This window comes from Humulus lupulus, chromosome 8, assembly GCF_963169125.1.
Source record: "Humulus lupulus chromosome 8, drHumLupu1.1, whole genome shotgun sequence".
NCBI classification, from domain to species: Eukaryota; Viridiplantae; Streptophyta; class Magnoliopsida; order Rosales; family Cannabaceae; genus Humulus; species Humulus lupulus.
Window position 1 is genome coordinate 18670939 of NC_084800.1, and position 15832 is coordinate 18686770.

General features: G+C 39.0%; 1 protein-coding gene across 1 annotated transcript; it reads right to left on the reverse strand.

Annotated features, from left to right (window-relative positions):
• Window positions 1-13229: 13229 nt before the first annotated feature.
• Window positions 13230-15362, reverse strand: LOC133794975 (protein S40-6-like). Its single transcript, XM_062232425.1, has 2 exons — window positions 14449-15362; window positions 13230-14257 (listed from the first exon to the last, which is right to left on the reverse strand). The coding sequence occupies exon 2, from the start codon at window positions 14221-14223 to the stop codon at window positions 13696-13698; it is 528 nt and encodes a 175-aa protein (XP_062088409.1). The 5' UTR covers window positions 14224-14257; window positions 14449-15362; the 3' UTR covers window positions 13230-13695.
• Between the last annotated feature and the right edge of the window lie 470 nt (window positions 15363-15832).

Sequence of the window (15832 nt, forward strand, 5' to 3'; positions counted from 1 at the left end):
GTTTCTCCAGGAACTCTACCGGTACTAACCCCAAAGCCTCCGTCTCCCCGGAGGTAGCGAGCTTGGCGAGGGCGTCTGCGTTAGCGTTCTGCTCTCGAGGTATCTGCTCGATTAAGCCTCGTTTAAACGCGGACAGTTCGACTTTTACCTTGGCCAGGTAAGCAGCCATCTTGGCTCCCCGTGCTTGATACTCACCTAGCACCTGGTTTACCACGAGCTGGGAATCGCTGAAGCACTGAACGGAGCTAGCCCTCAGCTCCTAGGCTATCCTTAGCCCGGCCAGCAAAGCTTCGTATTCGGCCTCGTTGTTGGAGGCCTTGAATCCGAATCTCAGCGCCGAGTGGAATCTATGCCCTTCTGAGGATATCAAAATGACTCCGGCCCCGGAGCTGTTCTCATTAGATGAGCCATCCACGAAGATCTTCCATGACGCCTGGGTCGAGGTGACCTGGGGCGACCCTTCCACAGGATCCTCCCTGAATCCTGTGCACTCTGCCACAAAATCGGCCAGGGCTTGGCTCTTTATAGCAGTTCATGGGGTGTACGAAATCTCGAACTGACTGAGCTCGATAGCCCATTTCAATAGGCGTCCCGATGCTTCAGGTTTTTGCAAAACCTGCCTTAAAGGTTGATTGGTCATGAAGTGTATTGAGTGGGACTGGAAATACGGCCTGAGCTTCCGGGAGGCCGTGATAAGACAAAATGCCAACTTTTCCATCAATGGGTATCGGGATTCGGCCCCGAGAAGTCTCTTGCTGATGTAGTAAACCAGTTTCTGAACCCGGTCTTCTTCTCGGACCAATACGGCACTAGCTGCATCTTCTGTGACAGCTAGGTAAAGGAAAAGAGGCTCTCCTGCCTTTGGTTTGGACAATACGGGTGGCTCGGCCAGATGTGACTTCAGGTCGAGGAAAGCACTCTCGCACTCCTCTGTCCATTCGAACTTCTTATTTCCTTGGAGCAGGTTGTAGAATGGCAGACACTTGTCGGTGGATTTTGAAATAAACCGATTAAGGGCTGCCACCCTTCCTGTCAGGCCTTGAACGTCCTTACGCGACCTGGGCAAGGGAAGCTTGAGCAATGACTTTATCTTATCGGGGTTCGTCTCGATTCCTCTAGTGTTGACAATGAAACCCAGGAATTTTCTAGACGCGACCCCGAAAGTGCACTTCTGAGGGTTAAGCCTCATGCCGTATTCTCTTAGTATCTTGAAGCATTCTTCCAGGTCGGAAACATGGTTATCGACAGTCTTTGACCTAACCAGCATGTCATCAACATACACTTCCATGTTCTTCCAGATCTGGTTGGCAAACATTCTATTCACTAATCTCTGGTATGTAGCACCGGCGTTCTTCAGTTCGAACGACATGACCTTGTAACAATAGACGTTAGTTGGGGTCATGAATCTGGTGTGCTCCTGGTCCGTCGGGTTCATGGCGATCTGATTATAGCCTGAGTATGCGTCCATAAAGGACATGAGCTCGTGCCCCGCCGTGGCGTCCACCAATTGGTTGATCCTTGGCAAGGGAAAACAATCTTTAGGGCAGGCTTTATTCAGGTCGGAGAAGTCGATGCAGGTCCGCCATTTCCCATTGGGCTTTGGGACCAGCACGGGATTGGCGACCCAAACCGAAAACTTGGCTTCACGGATAAAGCCGCATTTCTTGAGCCGGGCTACTTCTTCTTCTAAGGCCTCAGCCCGAGTTGTTCCCAAGCGCCTCTGTTCTCTGGGACTTTGCAGGAACGCTCTTATCCAAATGAAGGGTGTGCATGATGACATTTGGACTGATTCCCACCATGTCCTCGTGTGACCATGCAAACACATCCAGGTTATCCTGCAGAAATTTGATCAGCTCCGCCTTCCTCTTGCCACAGAGGATTTTCCCGAGCTTAACCATCCGTGAAGGATTTTGTGGATCGATATTTACTTCCTCGAGCTCTTCAATAGCTTGGAGCTCGGACTTGTCCTCGCCTATTCGGGGGTCAATATCCTCACTTAGGATGATGCTTTCCCCTTCGGCGCTCTGAGGTTTTTCAATCTCAGGATTAGTCAAAGGTTCTTGAGATTCCTCTTCTCCATCTTGGACGGCCATTGTTAGCTGCCCGGGATTCGATTTTCCCTTCATGGAAATGCTGTAGCATTCCCTGGCAGCAAGCTGATCGCCACGGACTGTGCATATCCCTGTGGAAGAAGGGAGTTTCAGCGTGAGGTGGCGGGCAGAGGTGATGGCTTCAAAAGCTATAAATGTGGGTCGACCCAAAATGGCATTGTATGCAGCGGGGCAATCGATGACCACGAACTCAAGGAGATTTGAGACTGTCCGAGGTCCCTCTCCTAAGGTGATCACCAGCTCGATCGTCCCTATAGTCGCTGATCCTTCTCCCGAGAAACCATATAACATCATGGAGGTCGCCTTCAGCTCGGCGACAGTCGAACCCATCTTCTCCAGCGTGGACCGAAATAGAAGGTTTACCGAGCTCCCATTATCGATCAACACTCTCCTAACTCTCCGATTAGCGAGCTGCACTGCTACGACCAAAGGGTCGTTATGAGGGAACTGAACGTGGCTAGCATCTTCTTTAGTAAATATGATTGGTTGCATTTCTAATCGCTGCTGCTTTGGCAGATGCTGCTAGGGGACGAACTCCACTCCATTATGAGCCTTGAGTTCGTTGACGTACCTCTTTTGGGCACCCCTGCCCGTACCAGCCAAATGCGGACCTCCAGAGATTGTGGATATCTCTCCTCCTATCACTGGAGGAGGGACGTCTTGATCTACCCGAGACCTGGGCTGACTGACCGGGACTTCTGGAGCAGGTCGGCTTGCGGAAACCCTGTTCGGCGCATACTGAGCCAAGGGGCGGGCTCTGATGAGTGTCTCGATCTCATCTTTCAGGTGTCTACAATCATCGATATTGTGGCCAACGTCGTTGTGGAAACGACAAAACTTGGAGGTGTCCCGCTTCCCCTTTTGGTGCTTTAACGGCTCCGGTTTCTTCCAGGGGAGGCGAGCAAAGTTTGCTAGGGAGATGTTCTCCCTAGAGTGGGTGAGCTCCGTATAAGTCACATAGACCGGCTTAAATTTTTCTACGGACTTATTCTTCTTTGGGCCGTGCTGGTTGCCCTCGCCGTTCCCCTTTGTCTTGCCTCCACCGAACTGGTTATTCTGTGTAACGTTCTGGATTGCTGTCACGACCTTCGTTCCCACTCCAGCGGGCTGCTCAGGGACCTGGCTGGTTCCTGCAGCTGAGGCTTGGGCCTCCTCTAAGTTGATCCCCACCTGGGCCCTATTTAGGAATTCGTTTACTGAGCTGACTCCCTTCCTTTGTATTTCATTCCAGAGTCCCCCTTCGACGAGGATTCCAGTCCTCAAAGCCATGAGCTTGGAGCTGTCATCTGCGTCTCTGGCCTGAGCAGCGCGTTCGCGAACCTGCTCAGGTAAGCCTTCAAAGGCTCATCGGGTTGTTGCCTCACGTTAGCCAGGGATTCGGCCTTGACGCGGGCAGCCTGGGAGGCTCGGAAGGCTCTTTTGAAGTCAGCAGAGAAAGTTTTCCATGAGCTGATTGACTGTTTCTTGTTTTGTTTGAACCATTGTCTGGCCGGCCCAGTTAGTGTGGAGGGAAATATCAGACACCTCAGCTTGGGGCCAATGTTGTGGGCCATCATCAGGGTATTGAACATACCCAGAAGATCTAACGGATCCTCCTTCTCCGTTGAATTTGGACAGGTGCGGCATACGGAAACCGGGCGGGTATACCGTTACTGCTATGCTGGGGGCGAAGAGCTTAAGCTCGTCCCCCGAATCATATTCGTCTTTTCCTTTCTTCGGCAGGAGCTTCCTCATTAGGTCCTCCATCTGAGCCAGGCGCTCAAGGGTTTTGTCCTGATCTCCTTGGTTATTCCGGGGCTGTTCAACAGCTCTGGATCCATTATATACGTTTGGTGGGTTATTCCCCCTCCTATCTTGAGATAGGTTATTTGGCGCATTCCCACCGTTACGTACCTCGAACAGGTCTCCCCTCGAGCGAGCATGGCTGCCAACTCCTACTGGGTCCCCCCTATGAGAGTTAAGGCGGTCTCGTAGGTCACCCCTTGGGGTGGCTTGAGGACTTTGCGCCAAGCTTAGGCGTTGGCGCAGGTCTCCGCCAGAAAGGTCACTTCGGTGACTTTCGGTCCAGTAGCTCCCGTTAGAGAAGCTCGGAGCCCGCCTCTGGGGGTGAGGATCCGGGCTTCCTCTGGGCGCCCTGCTACGATGGGAAGGTCCTGCGAATGGCGGGTTTCTCCTGCTGCTCCCATAAGCTGGAATATCTCGGATAGGCCGAGGAGGAGACGGATATCTTATCGGTGAAGGAGGATGTCTGACCAGGGATGCAATCCTGGTTCCGTCAGGGAGGATCAGGTTAGGTGGGGGCCTTTCGGCCCTGCCAACTTGCGGGCCTTGCGCCTAGCGATCTGGACGAGGCGCAAGACGGCTGGCCGGGACGGGCTGTCGTTGTGAGCCCTCCCCGGACCTCCTTCTAGAATTCCCTCGAGCCCTCCTGGGCGCGCTCGAGGCTGGCTGTGAGCTGGGAGTTGAAGTTCGGACCGAGCGACTGTACTGTTGTTCGGCCCTGGGTAGTTCTTCGAAGTTTGCCTCTCGACGGTGCGATGAGGGAGTAGAGTTGGATGTCGGAGTTCTGGCCGAGTGGCTAGGCCTGGACCGATTACCCCGGCGGGACTTATGAGTCTCGCCTTGCCTCTTTTCGACGTTAGCGTGGGTTGTAAGAGGGGGTAATCGGGCCAACACCTCCTTAATCTGCTGACTAGCTTTCGCCAGCTGACTCCACAGTTGAGCATTCTCCATCTCTACCGCCGTGTAAAAATCTGGGTTTGGATTAGGTGGCCGGGGTGCTGAACTTCCAGTGTCATCCTGGCCTATTGGCTGCTTGCCCGGCCGCTGCTGAACTTCAAGGTTTTGCTCACCGGAGATGGCGACATGATGGGCCTCCTGCCCATCATGTTGTTCCGCCTCGTTACCGTGTCTTGATCGAGTGGTCACCATAGTTGGATGTTTGCGATAGCACCAATCTAACTAGCTCTCAACGAAAGCACCAAACTGTTGACGCGGTTCTTCAACAACAAGTAATTAAGAAAATAAGAGAAAGGGATTAGTGTTGAATAATGAACCGAAACAGGTGAATGATCTTAAAATGGACTGATGACACAAATACGTTTTAGGTGGTTCAAATGTTAAAATCTTTTTACTCCACAAGCCAATATTATTGCTATACTTCTGGTATTCTTTACAGGGTATTTTGTTACACAATAGAATCCAACCCTTTGTAACTCCCATGGTCTCCATATTTATAGGAGAGGGCACCTGGGAGTTGGTAAGGGGGGTCATCCCTTGACCTTCTGACTCATCATGTCACTTCTGTGACATTCATGATTAATTCCTAAAACCTGACAAATGAAGTGTGGTCTAATTAATAGGTAAGGGGGATAATGGGCCGCACGGCCCAACCCAGTCGTGGGTGCTTGAACATGCACGTTCATGCGGCGTGTCCGAGAATTCAGGGATATATCAGACACGTGATGTCTGATATATGCACGTTTACATTGCGTGGTTGACTTTATAAAGGGTCACAGCTTCCAACTCCAGCTCGTGCCTCGAGCTGGACGTCTTCTTGACCTGCGGCCTTTATTTTCCTGACTCGGCCCATAAATAATCTTGGTAAGCCTTTGGTTACCTCGAGCTAAAGAGGTAGGACCTGACGACAGCAGCTCCGGCCATGTGGTATCCACGTGGCTGATATAATTAGGCCATATCTCAGCTCGCTAATAGCCTGTGGAAAATCAGGGCATACATGTTTAGATGTCATATATGTAGAAATTATTGATATTAATATTTATATATACTTGTACGCCCTGGTTTTCCCACGAGCTGTTTAGCAGGACGAGCCTCGGACTAATCAGGTTTAGTCCGAGGCTCCCGCAGGCCGGAGGTTCTATTTCCAGGACGGACCCTTGTCAGCTCGAGGGGGTCCGGTTTCCAGCTCGCATTTGTTGCCCAGGAGCTGAGAGTGACATCCGAAGGCCACGGACGGGAGCAGCTTGGGTTACGAACTGCTCAGGTCACGAGCTTCTCAGGAAGCTCCGACCCTATGGGAAGTCAACACGCAAGATAAACGTGCATATTCCTGCCATCACGTGCCCGATATCCCCCTGACTTCTCGGACACGCAGTAGGAACGTGCGTATTCAGACACCCACGGACGGGTTGGGCCGTGCGGCCCATTATCTCCTTCCATGCTGATTAGACCACACTTGTGTGTCAGGTTTAGGAATTAATCATGAATGTCACAGATTTGATATGACAAATGGTAAGGTCACGGGATGACCTCCCTACCAACTTTCAGGTGCCTTCTCCTATAAATAGGGAGACCCTGGGAGTTGATAGGGGTTGGAAAAAATAGTCTTTGAAGAACTATATACTTTGTAAACCAAATACCCAGAGAAGATCAATAATATTGACTAGTGGAGTAGATGAATTTTAACCTTCGAACCACTTAAAAACGTGTCTTGAGTCACCTAGTTCTTTCCAAAAGATTTCTTATCTGTGACGGTTCTACTTTTAGTACTAATCTCTTTCTCTTCTTCTGTTAATTATCTGTTGCCGAAGAACCGCGTCAACAATACTATAGAACAATAATTCATTATATTATATATATATATATATCTATGTTAAAAGATACAGTGAACCAATTTTTATTAAAATTATTGACAATGTTTATAACTTTAAAATTAAGCAAACGTCAATTGCACGTTGCTTATACCTAATAACATTATATATGTTTTATTTAACACATCTGTATACCAATTGAAAAAATATTAAATTTCTTCATCTAATTAAATTTATCTCTCTCTCTCTCTCTCTTTCTCTACTTTAGCGCCACATTTTCTATCTTTCTTTTATTAACGTGTCTTTCTCTTTCTTTTCTCTTTTTTTCCTTCATTTTAAAAATATTTTTTTCTGGCTACACCGCTGGTTGGTTGAGCTCAAGAACAGTGCCTTTGTGACTTACTTTTCAAGATAACCATTTTGATAAGTGAGAATTATATATTTTTTTACCATCACTGAAAAAGATGACTAGAATCAAAAGCTACCTTTTAGTTACTTTTATATTTTGTTAACAAACAAATAACCAAATTTAAACTTAAACAAAATTCAAAATATCAACCAACTTTATAAGTTACTTTAAAGTAACTCATGTTATTATAATATAAGCTTATTTTATAGAGCAATTTGGATAGGTTTCTAAAAAAACTTATAAGTAAACCATATGGTATCTTAAACATCATAAAATCAAAATAAGTAAACCATATAAGTATTATTTTTATTTAAATACAAAATAATAATTTCATGTAGATAAAGGGAGGATATAACGTTCTTATTAGAATCAATTTGGAAGGAAAAAATATTTAAGTGTGTATTTTGTGTTGTTTGGTAAAACAAATAGAAGTTATTGGTATTTTTAAAATCACATGAATATAAGTGAGTATTTAAATAAAATATAGTTGTGTAATTTGATATTTTTTAAATCATATAAGTATAAATGGATACATAAGCAAAATTCCATAGGTAAAATAATAGTATATTCCCTACTGTTATCATGAAAACTCACACAATTAATTTTGAATTGAGAAAATTACATTTTATATGAGATTTTTAATAGAATTTGTAAAAGTATGGTCTTTTTTCAAGAAAAGTTAATCTATGACTTTTTTTTTAAGAATTTTCACTTTTATGGGTTTAGTTTTCTATATTTTTGTATAAAAGTTTGTTTATGTCATAGTTTTACTCTTAATAAAATTTTATTAATTTGGAAGGGTATGTTTGTAATTTGATTATTTTTTTAGCTTATTTAATTTTTTTTATATAACTATTTTTATATTAAATTTTCCTTTGGTTGATTTGCAAATTTTTTTCCCTCTAATATGAATTGTGTTTATTTTATTTTTTATTGATTATAGACATTTTTTTCCTTTTTTTTAGATTGCACATTTTTTTCAAAGCCTGGGTAAGGTAATCAATTACTTAATGATTTTTCACAGTTATGTAAAAAAAATCCTAGTGCTAGGTTAAATAACATGTATCAGGAGGGGTAACCAGTTACCTTGAGAGGAGTAACATTTTGACATAAGAGGGGCAACTAGTTACCATAAGAGGGGTGATAGGTCACTCATATTAGAAATGAAAATAAAAGATCAAATTTGAAGGAAAAAGAGGAAGAACACTTCATTAAAAAAGGAAGAAGAAGTAACTATGATTCTAGTAACATAGGTAACCAGTTACCATAAAGAACCCAGAAATATACACACACAAAAAACGTGAAGGTAACCAGTTACCCCCAGAAATATACATACAAAGAACTTGAAGGTAACAAGTTACCACAAACCTGAAGATAGAAAAAAAAAATAGATTTGACCACAACCACCCTCCTCCCTCGCCTCCGACCACCACCAGAACCCCCCTTCCCCTGCGCACAGAACTTCGTCGCAACCTTAGCCATCCCCATCGTTTAGCGCAGCTCCGAGCACCACAGATGACACTCATCCCAGGCACCACCTTCTCCCTCACCTTCGTCCACCACCAGCACATCCCTCGCCTCAGCCTAGCCCCGTCGTTTTGAATTTGGGGGTTCGTGAATGGAATCGCACAGAGATGCGCGTATTGAGGATGGGTTCGTCGATGGTGTGGCTAGGTGTTCTGGGCTAGGTTTCACGGAGGTGCGCGCCTATGGTGAACCGCAGGTGGTGAGGGTGGGTGGCCGGAGATGATGGTGGAGATGGTGAGGTAAGCGAGTGAAAGACAACAAAGATGGCGACTAAGGAAAAAGGAAAGAGAATAGAGATGGGAGAGAGAGAATTGTGCGGGTGGGTTTGGAGAGAGAAATGCTTTGTGTGGCCGGGGTTTGAGAGAAAAAAAGTGGAATGCTAATTTACAATAGTACCTATGTTTGGTTGATGTGTTTTGATTTTAAATTTAGTTATTAGTTAGCTAGTAATTATGTTTCTCATATTTTATTTTTTTCTTTAATAAATTTTTCCATACAAATTAAGAAAAATATAATTCTCATATTTTTACACAGTGATGTCATAAAAGTCATATTTTTTAAAAATTCACTTTTGAATTCCCACTTCCTTCCTACAAAAGTTTTTGCTTTTTCACTCAATCAAATAGTATATATAAAACTAAAGTTTATGAATAATAAATGAAATTTTAATAATGATTAAAAAAGAGGTAACGAATGGTTATATGCCTTGATAATCCATTATATTAAACCATCCCCGAACAGTTAAACTTAAAATAATAAAATGTAGTTATCTCTTCTTGGTTACACTTTCGCTTGCCCTTGACTTACATAGATAATAGAATGTCATCTTCACCCAGGAGTTTTGGATGTGTTTTATAATATCATTTATTGAGAAAGCCCATTACCATTAGCCACATATTTCAAGGTAATTATACAGCTGCTACTGCTTTGATCCTTGAATAATAATAATTAGAACTTTAATACAATTGATACATAATGAGCCAATTATGACGATCCTTTCCTTTTCTTAGTCAATAATTTTTAAATGATTCACCTACACAGAATTTGACTCGTCTTTTCATGACCACTCATTTAATAGAACCATGTCTATGTCTAGTCTAGTATTTTACTCATCTAAATCTTTTTACTTTTTCATGGCTTGAACTTTAAACTATTCATCACCACTTTTTATTATAGGCTAGATGATCTAATGTGATTGCAAAAGTAAGGTTATAAATTTGGCAGCACCACATTAACTCATGTGAGAACAAAATTTACTTCAACTGTCTCCTAAATAAGAGCACCTTACAAAATTTAACTTCATATGGTCCATCTACGTGAATGGCAGTTCAAATTTAAGAGAAAGAAGCCAATTAATAATGTACCACATATATATGCTACTAATAAATGCTTGTTTGTGGCATCTATACTAAAGATACCTATATATACCATATGTATATGAATATATGTGCCTATATTCTTTCTTTTTTTTTTGGTTATTGTGAGGCAGAGAAAGAAGTGATATGGACCCCCTTTCATTCTTGAAGATGATCAATTAAAGCTCAACGAACATTTTGAAATACTTAAACCTAGAGGGGTACCCAAAAGAAAAATCCCAAAATAAAATAAAATAAATAGTAGGAAGAAAAAGAGTGGTTGTAAGTTGTAATTATCTAAGTGTCGGCAAAAGGGGATAATAGCAACCATATTTCATTTTGTATATTTTTGGATAGTTGATACCAACAAATCTCAAGAATCTGACCAATTTGGAAAAGCATGGAAGATGATTCTTCATCTTAAATTCTTTTTACATTATTGGTGGCCCCTTATTCTGTATATATGCAAAAATGATATTGAATCTTTTTAGATTCCCTTGCTTGCTTTCTAGATTTAGCTAAAAAAAAAACTTAGCAAATATAACAAGGGTTAAAAAACCCAAAATAAAAGTAGTTTGGAAATTAAGATATTATCATATCTGGGCAATTTGGGTTAAAAAAATGTTCATATTTTAAAAATTGTATCCTTAGAATAACAATTTTTTATTCGAGCTAAAATTAATGGGGTAGCATTACCAAGAAAATTGTTTGTATAATTACATATGAAATGGTACCCAAATAAGTACTTAATTATTTTAATTACATCATTCAATATGATTTGAATTACGTTAATCTATACCTCAAAACAAGATTTTTTATATTTTTTTTCTCTTTCTTCAAATATATACATTTATCTTTTCTCCAAAACTTAAAAATAAAATTTCAGCTACATCGCTAGTCGGTTGAGCTCAAAAATGATATCATCGCGACCTACTCTTCAGAGTGATCATTTTGATATGTGGGAAGCATATGTTTTTTGGCAGTCGCCGGAGAAGACCAGAATAAAAAAACAACATTTTAGTTTTATTTTTATATTGTGTTAACAAAAAAGTAACTAAATTTTAAATTTGATCAAAATTTAATATACTAAAATTTGTATTCTTATTTTACATTTAAAAGATCCTATATTAAATTCTAAACAACTTAAATTTATTTAAAAATATTCAAATAAATTTTTTTAAAATAGATTATTTATGGTATTGTTAGGTAACTTTTAAATAGAATATATAAAAAAAAATTATTCTATAGTATACTAAAAGTAACTTTTAATAATAAGCTATATAGTAATTTATTATATTTTATTGTAACTCATTAGTTTCTAGAAAATGACTAATCGACAACACGTAAAAATGTCTTAAATAATAAGACACCATAATATAACTTCAAAATGATCAATCAGTGTTTTAAGATAAAAATGTTTCAAAAAATAAGTATTGAAGATAACCAAAATGTATATAAAATAATATGCTATAAAAATAATTAATTATATAAAAAAAGTAACTAATTGGTAACTTATTAACATTTTAAGTAATCAAAATGTTACGTTTTTAAACCTAAAAAATAGAAAAATTAGAATTTCAAGAAAATTTCAAATTCATGTATACTACTTTTAAAATTTTGTATTTTTTTTGAAGATGTGACCATATATTTTTGTAAATAAAATTTTGGATTTATTTATTATAATTATTTTATATTGCAGAGGTTTATGATTGTAAATGTCGCTGACTACTCCTAATTGCCGATACGCGCGTATGTGGATAGAGAACGGCAGTAGTATTTTATTTCATCACTTTTTGATTTTTAATTATTATTATTATTGTTTCATACGCATGCATTATATACAAGTTTAACGAGGACCACTAACGTTAAATAAAAATAAAAATATAATCTAGGACTTCGCATGATTATTTATAAGTGAAAAATATGGTACGGCGATATCTATTTGGAAATTTTGAGATACTCCACTCACTCACGATAAATAATAATCATAATAAAGTACACAAATATTGACAATATACTCTTCTCTTCTCGTTACGATGTACACTACACAGATTGATGTGTCGAGTTCGTATAAAGGATATAAAGACAACCAACGAATTAATGCTTTAAAGTTTTTAATGTATTGTATACCGTATGATGCTTTACTATTACTCAATCTAAGCCATTCATGCCAATTCTAAACAGACAGACAATTTTAGATATTGAATTGATATTTTTAGTAATTTCAATAAAAATGATCACGATAATTAAATAAAGATCTAACTATTATTGGAACTTAATAATTATGTAATAATCTAAAAATAAATATTAATAAAATCATTAAATATGCATCTAATATATATACTAGTGGCATGGCTGGAGTCAGAATCTTAATCCAGATCGGCATATGGAAATTAAAATGATCGTCAATTATAATGAAAATGTAAAAACCTAATAGATTACATATAGTATAATGTATATGTTATAAGTTTTGACCCTAGAATTCCTGCAAAATTTATTGCTACCAATGATGTTCCTATGTATCTGGCATTTGCCTAGTTGGATAGTAATATTATAATAGGAAATTTGAAGTATTTATTTTGAAAAAGGTATAATTTATTTACGTCCATATGATTTCTCTTAAATACATCCAAAATAATAACTCTAAAATTAAAGATGAAATTATTCCTTAAAACATGTAGATATATTTTTTAACTATCATAACAAATTCTTTTACCAAAATTGAGTAATATTAATAAATTAAAAAAAAAAAACTATTTCGTCTTCCAAAAATGCTAACCAGTTTTAATTTCTTATACAAATATTTGATTTTTTTTCTTTTCTTTTTTAAAGTATAAAGACATTAGGAGGACATGTGTGTAGATTTAAAATTCCAAGAGGACATGTGTATTAATTTAAAAGTATTGGAGTTTAAATTAGAAAGTTTGGAATAAAATAAAAATTGAGTTGGATCTTCCATGTGGCTCTTCCTGTATGTTATTATAACTTGTGTGTATATCATGTGACCGGAAAAAGAAGCATTGTGCCAAGAACAACAAAAACGTAAATTAAAAATCCAAAATAATAATAATAATTTGAGCAAAAAAAAAATGTTTTGGTCATTATTATACTGTTTATATCACTATAAAATTAATTAAGAAAAAATATGTAATTAGCTAAAAAAAGAAAAGCTGATAGGGTAAGTAGGACAAGGTAAATGTAATAATATTGAGTATCAAGCTACTCTGCTTTTGATTTTCTGTAATTAATAATAATAGGAAAATGGTGAGAAAGATAATATTATAATACTAATTAAAAATTAATTGATTTTGAAAAACCCTACTGGACCTTACAATAACAAGTACAACGGAATCCACTAGCAGACAAAATTGCAGAGGCGGCCATTTCTTAAAGAGCACCACACCACACACCACACACCACACACCACCAAGCCAAGAATCCAATTCTACCTTTCTTTCTTTCTTTTTTTTCTTTTCTTTTCTTTTAAAAATGGACCTAATCTAGTTCTACTCAGCCTCTAAATATTATATTACTACAATAATGAACCATAAATTAATAAAACCCCAAAAAAGCAAAAAAGATGACATGGGACCCGGGCTTGACTACACCACTGCACTAGGCTAGCTAGCTAGGTCTAGGTAGCTAATAGTACCAAATATAATACTTTCATTTCATGCCCTAAAATCACTGTTGATGACGTTGTAGAGACCCAACAAAACAAAAAAAGACATTAAAGTAATATCTTATTCTAAAAAACCAGTCTTTGTCAACACAGCATTCCTCACCTTGCTAAGATCTCTTCCTTTGAGTGTTCTTCCTATTCCTTCGCACACGGAGAAAGAAGAAATCTGACTCCTTGCAAGCTTTCTGGCTATCCATTCATGTGGAGGAACCATTTCATCGTCGTCGTCATCGTTATCATGATCACCACCATCATCACGATCATCACTATGATCAGCATGATCACGATGATAACCATTCTTGGTGCCTTTCTTCCCATAAATCTTTGACCAATCAGGGATTTCCATGGGCGCTGAGGATTGATTACCTGTGGCTTTGGAAGTATTACCATTAGCTCTTCTGGGAATCATTCTTGGTAAAGTGCTAGTAGTAGTAGAGGAGGAGGAGACTGCCTTCTTTCTCATTCCGGGTGTAGTTGAATAATAATCTTGATGACTAATATTATCAGTCTCTTTCACTGAATCCCATATATCTTCTTCTTCAAAATCTTGGTCAATAGCTCTCATTGATCTCCCATTCCATTCTTCCATTCTGGCTTGGCTTTGGTAGTATCACCAAAAACTACTGTTCATACAGGGGAAGGTGTTTTTTAAGCCCAAAAAAAGTTAAAAAGAGTGATATATATATGGAATGGAATAATACAACCTAAATAAGATATATATCAGAGGAAAGAGAGAGATGTAAAAATGATATTTTCATTTCTTGGGAATCAAAAAGCATAAAGTTTGGCAGAGAGAATAATATCAGGAATCTACCTTGGCTTTGTTTCCCTTCCAAAAGGAGTAGGACTTTTTTTCAAAGATTTTTCTAACTATACTTGGGCTTAAGACCAGAACTACTTAACTATAAAGGAAGGATGAGAAGCTGAATGAAAAAGAAAAATATAAGAAAAGAAAGGGTTTACTTTCCTTTCCCTTGGCCTGAGGTCTTCAATGAATAACTCCAAAAGAAGATCACAAATTTCAAGGCTTTCAAAAATGGTACCCTGAATACAACAGAGAGGAGGAGAAAAAAACAAGAAAAAAACTGGTGGGCATGAATTTTGGGGTTTTAACTTTTAGGTCCTTCTGTTGACACTTGAAAGAAATGATGGGTTTTGATGAGAATCGCACTTCCCACCATGTCAAACTTCAAGTAATGGTCAGACTAAAGGTGGGTTTTTGTATTATTTTATATAATATATAGAAGAAGGCCACAGAAAGGAGTTGAAGTATATAGGAGGAGGAACTAGATCAAAGGTAAACTAAAAACAAATGATAACTAGCAAGAAGAAGAAGAAAATAGGCACTAAAGCTAGTAGTAACCAGGTATAAATTTTCTGAGCATTGTTTGCCACATAGAGTAACAAAGTTATATCTTTTAGAATAAGCTAGCCTGTAAGGCATGACACCATATTAAACTATATAGTTTTCATTCATTCAATAAACAAAGTTATAAAAAATATTTAAAAGCTCTGAAAAGACCGGGCTTTGATTGGGAAAGGTGGAGAAGATGTATTGGTTGAAACCAACTTCACTGATTTCTGTAACCTTATCTCCACACCCCACAATAACAACAAGAACCAAGTCACTCACTACAACCACAACAACTAAGCTAATTCGACGGAGTGAGAGAGAGGCTTAAAGCTATAACTTCTTTTGAGATGGCCTAGATGGGAGTGCTGCTGGCCGAGTTAAAGCCTCTCTATTGGAATTGGATATGGATATTGATGGTGTTGTTACATCGATATATGTGGTTTGAGAGATGAGGGTTTAAGAGGGGTTGAGTGAGGGGTCTACTCAAAACTTATATCAGGAGCTCTGTACGACAATGACCCAAGACAGCCATGTGGGTCAACGCTTTCTTTTCCTTTTTTCTATTCTTCAAGATGGGCCAGGTTAATCAGGTCATGTTTATCCATTCAATTCATTATACATATGAGTTTATTTGATAATTTTATGCTACTTTACGGACTTCCAATTTACCTTTCTCTGCATGATCTTCTGAGTCTTGATCATTTACTCATTTCATAGTCAGTCTTTTTACCATTTATTGCTCTTCACTTTATTGTGATCATAACCTTTCCAGATTTGGTAAGCTGGCTAGACTTTCATGCATATATGCATATGATGTCTTGTATATGATAGATTTACGAGACGA

Bases quoted from the DNA above. Each gene is read 5' to 3' on its own strand.
- LOC133794975 (XM_062232425.1), bottom strand. From the start codon at position 14,223: ATGGAAGAATGGAATGGGAGATCAATGAGAGCTATTGACCAAGATTTT.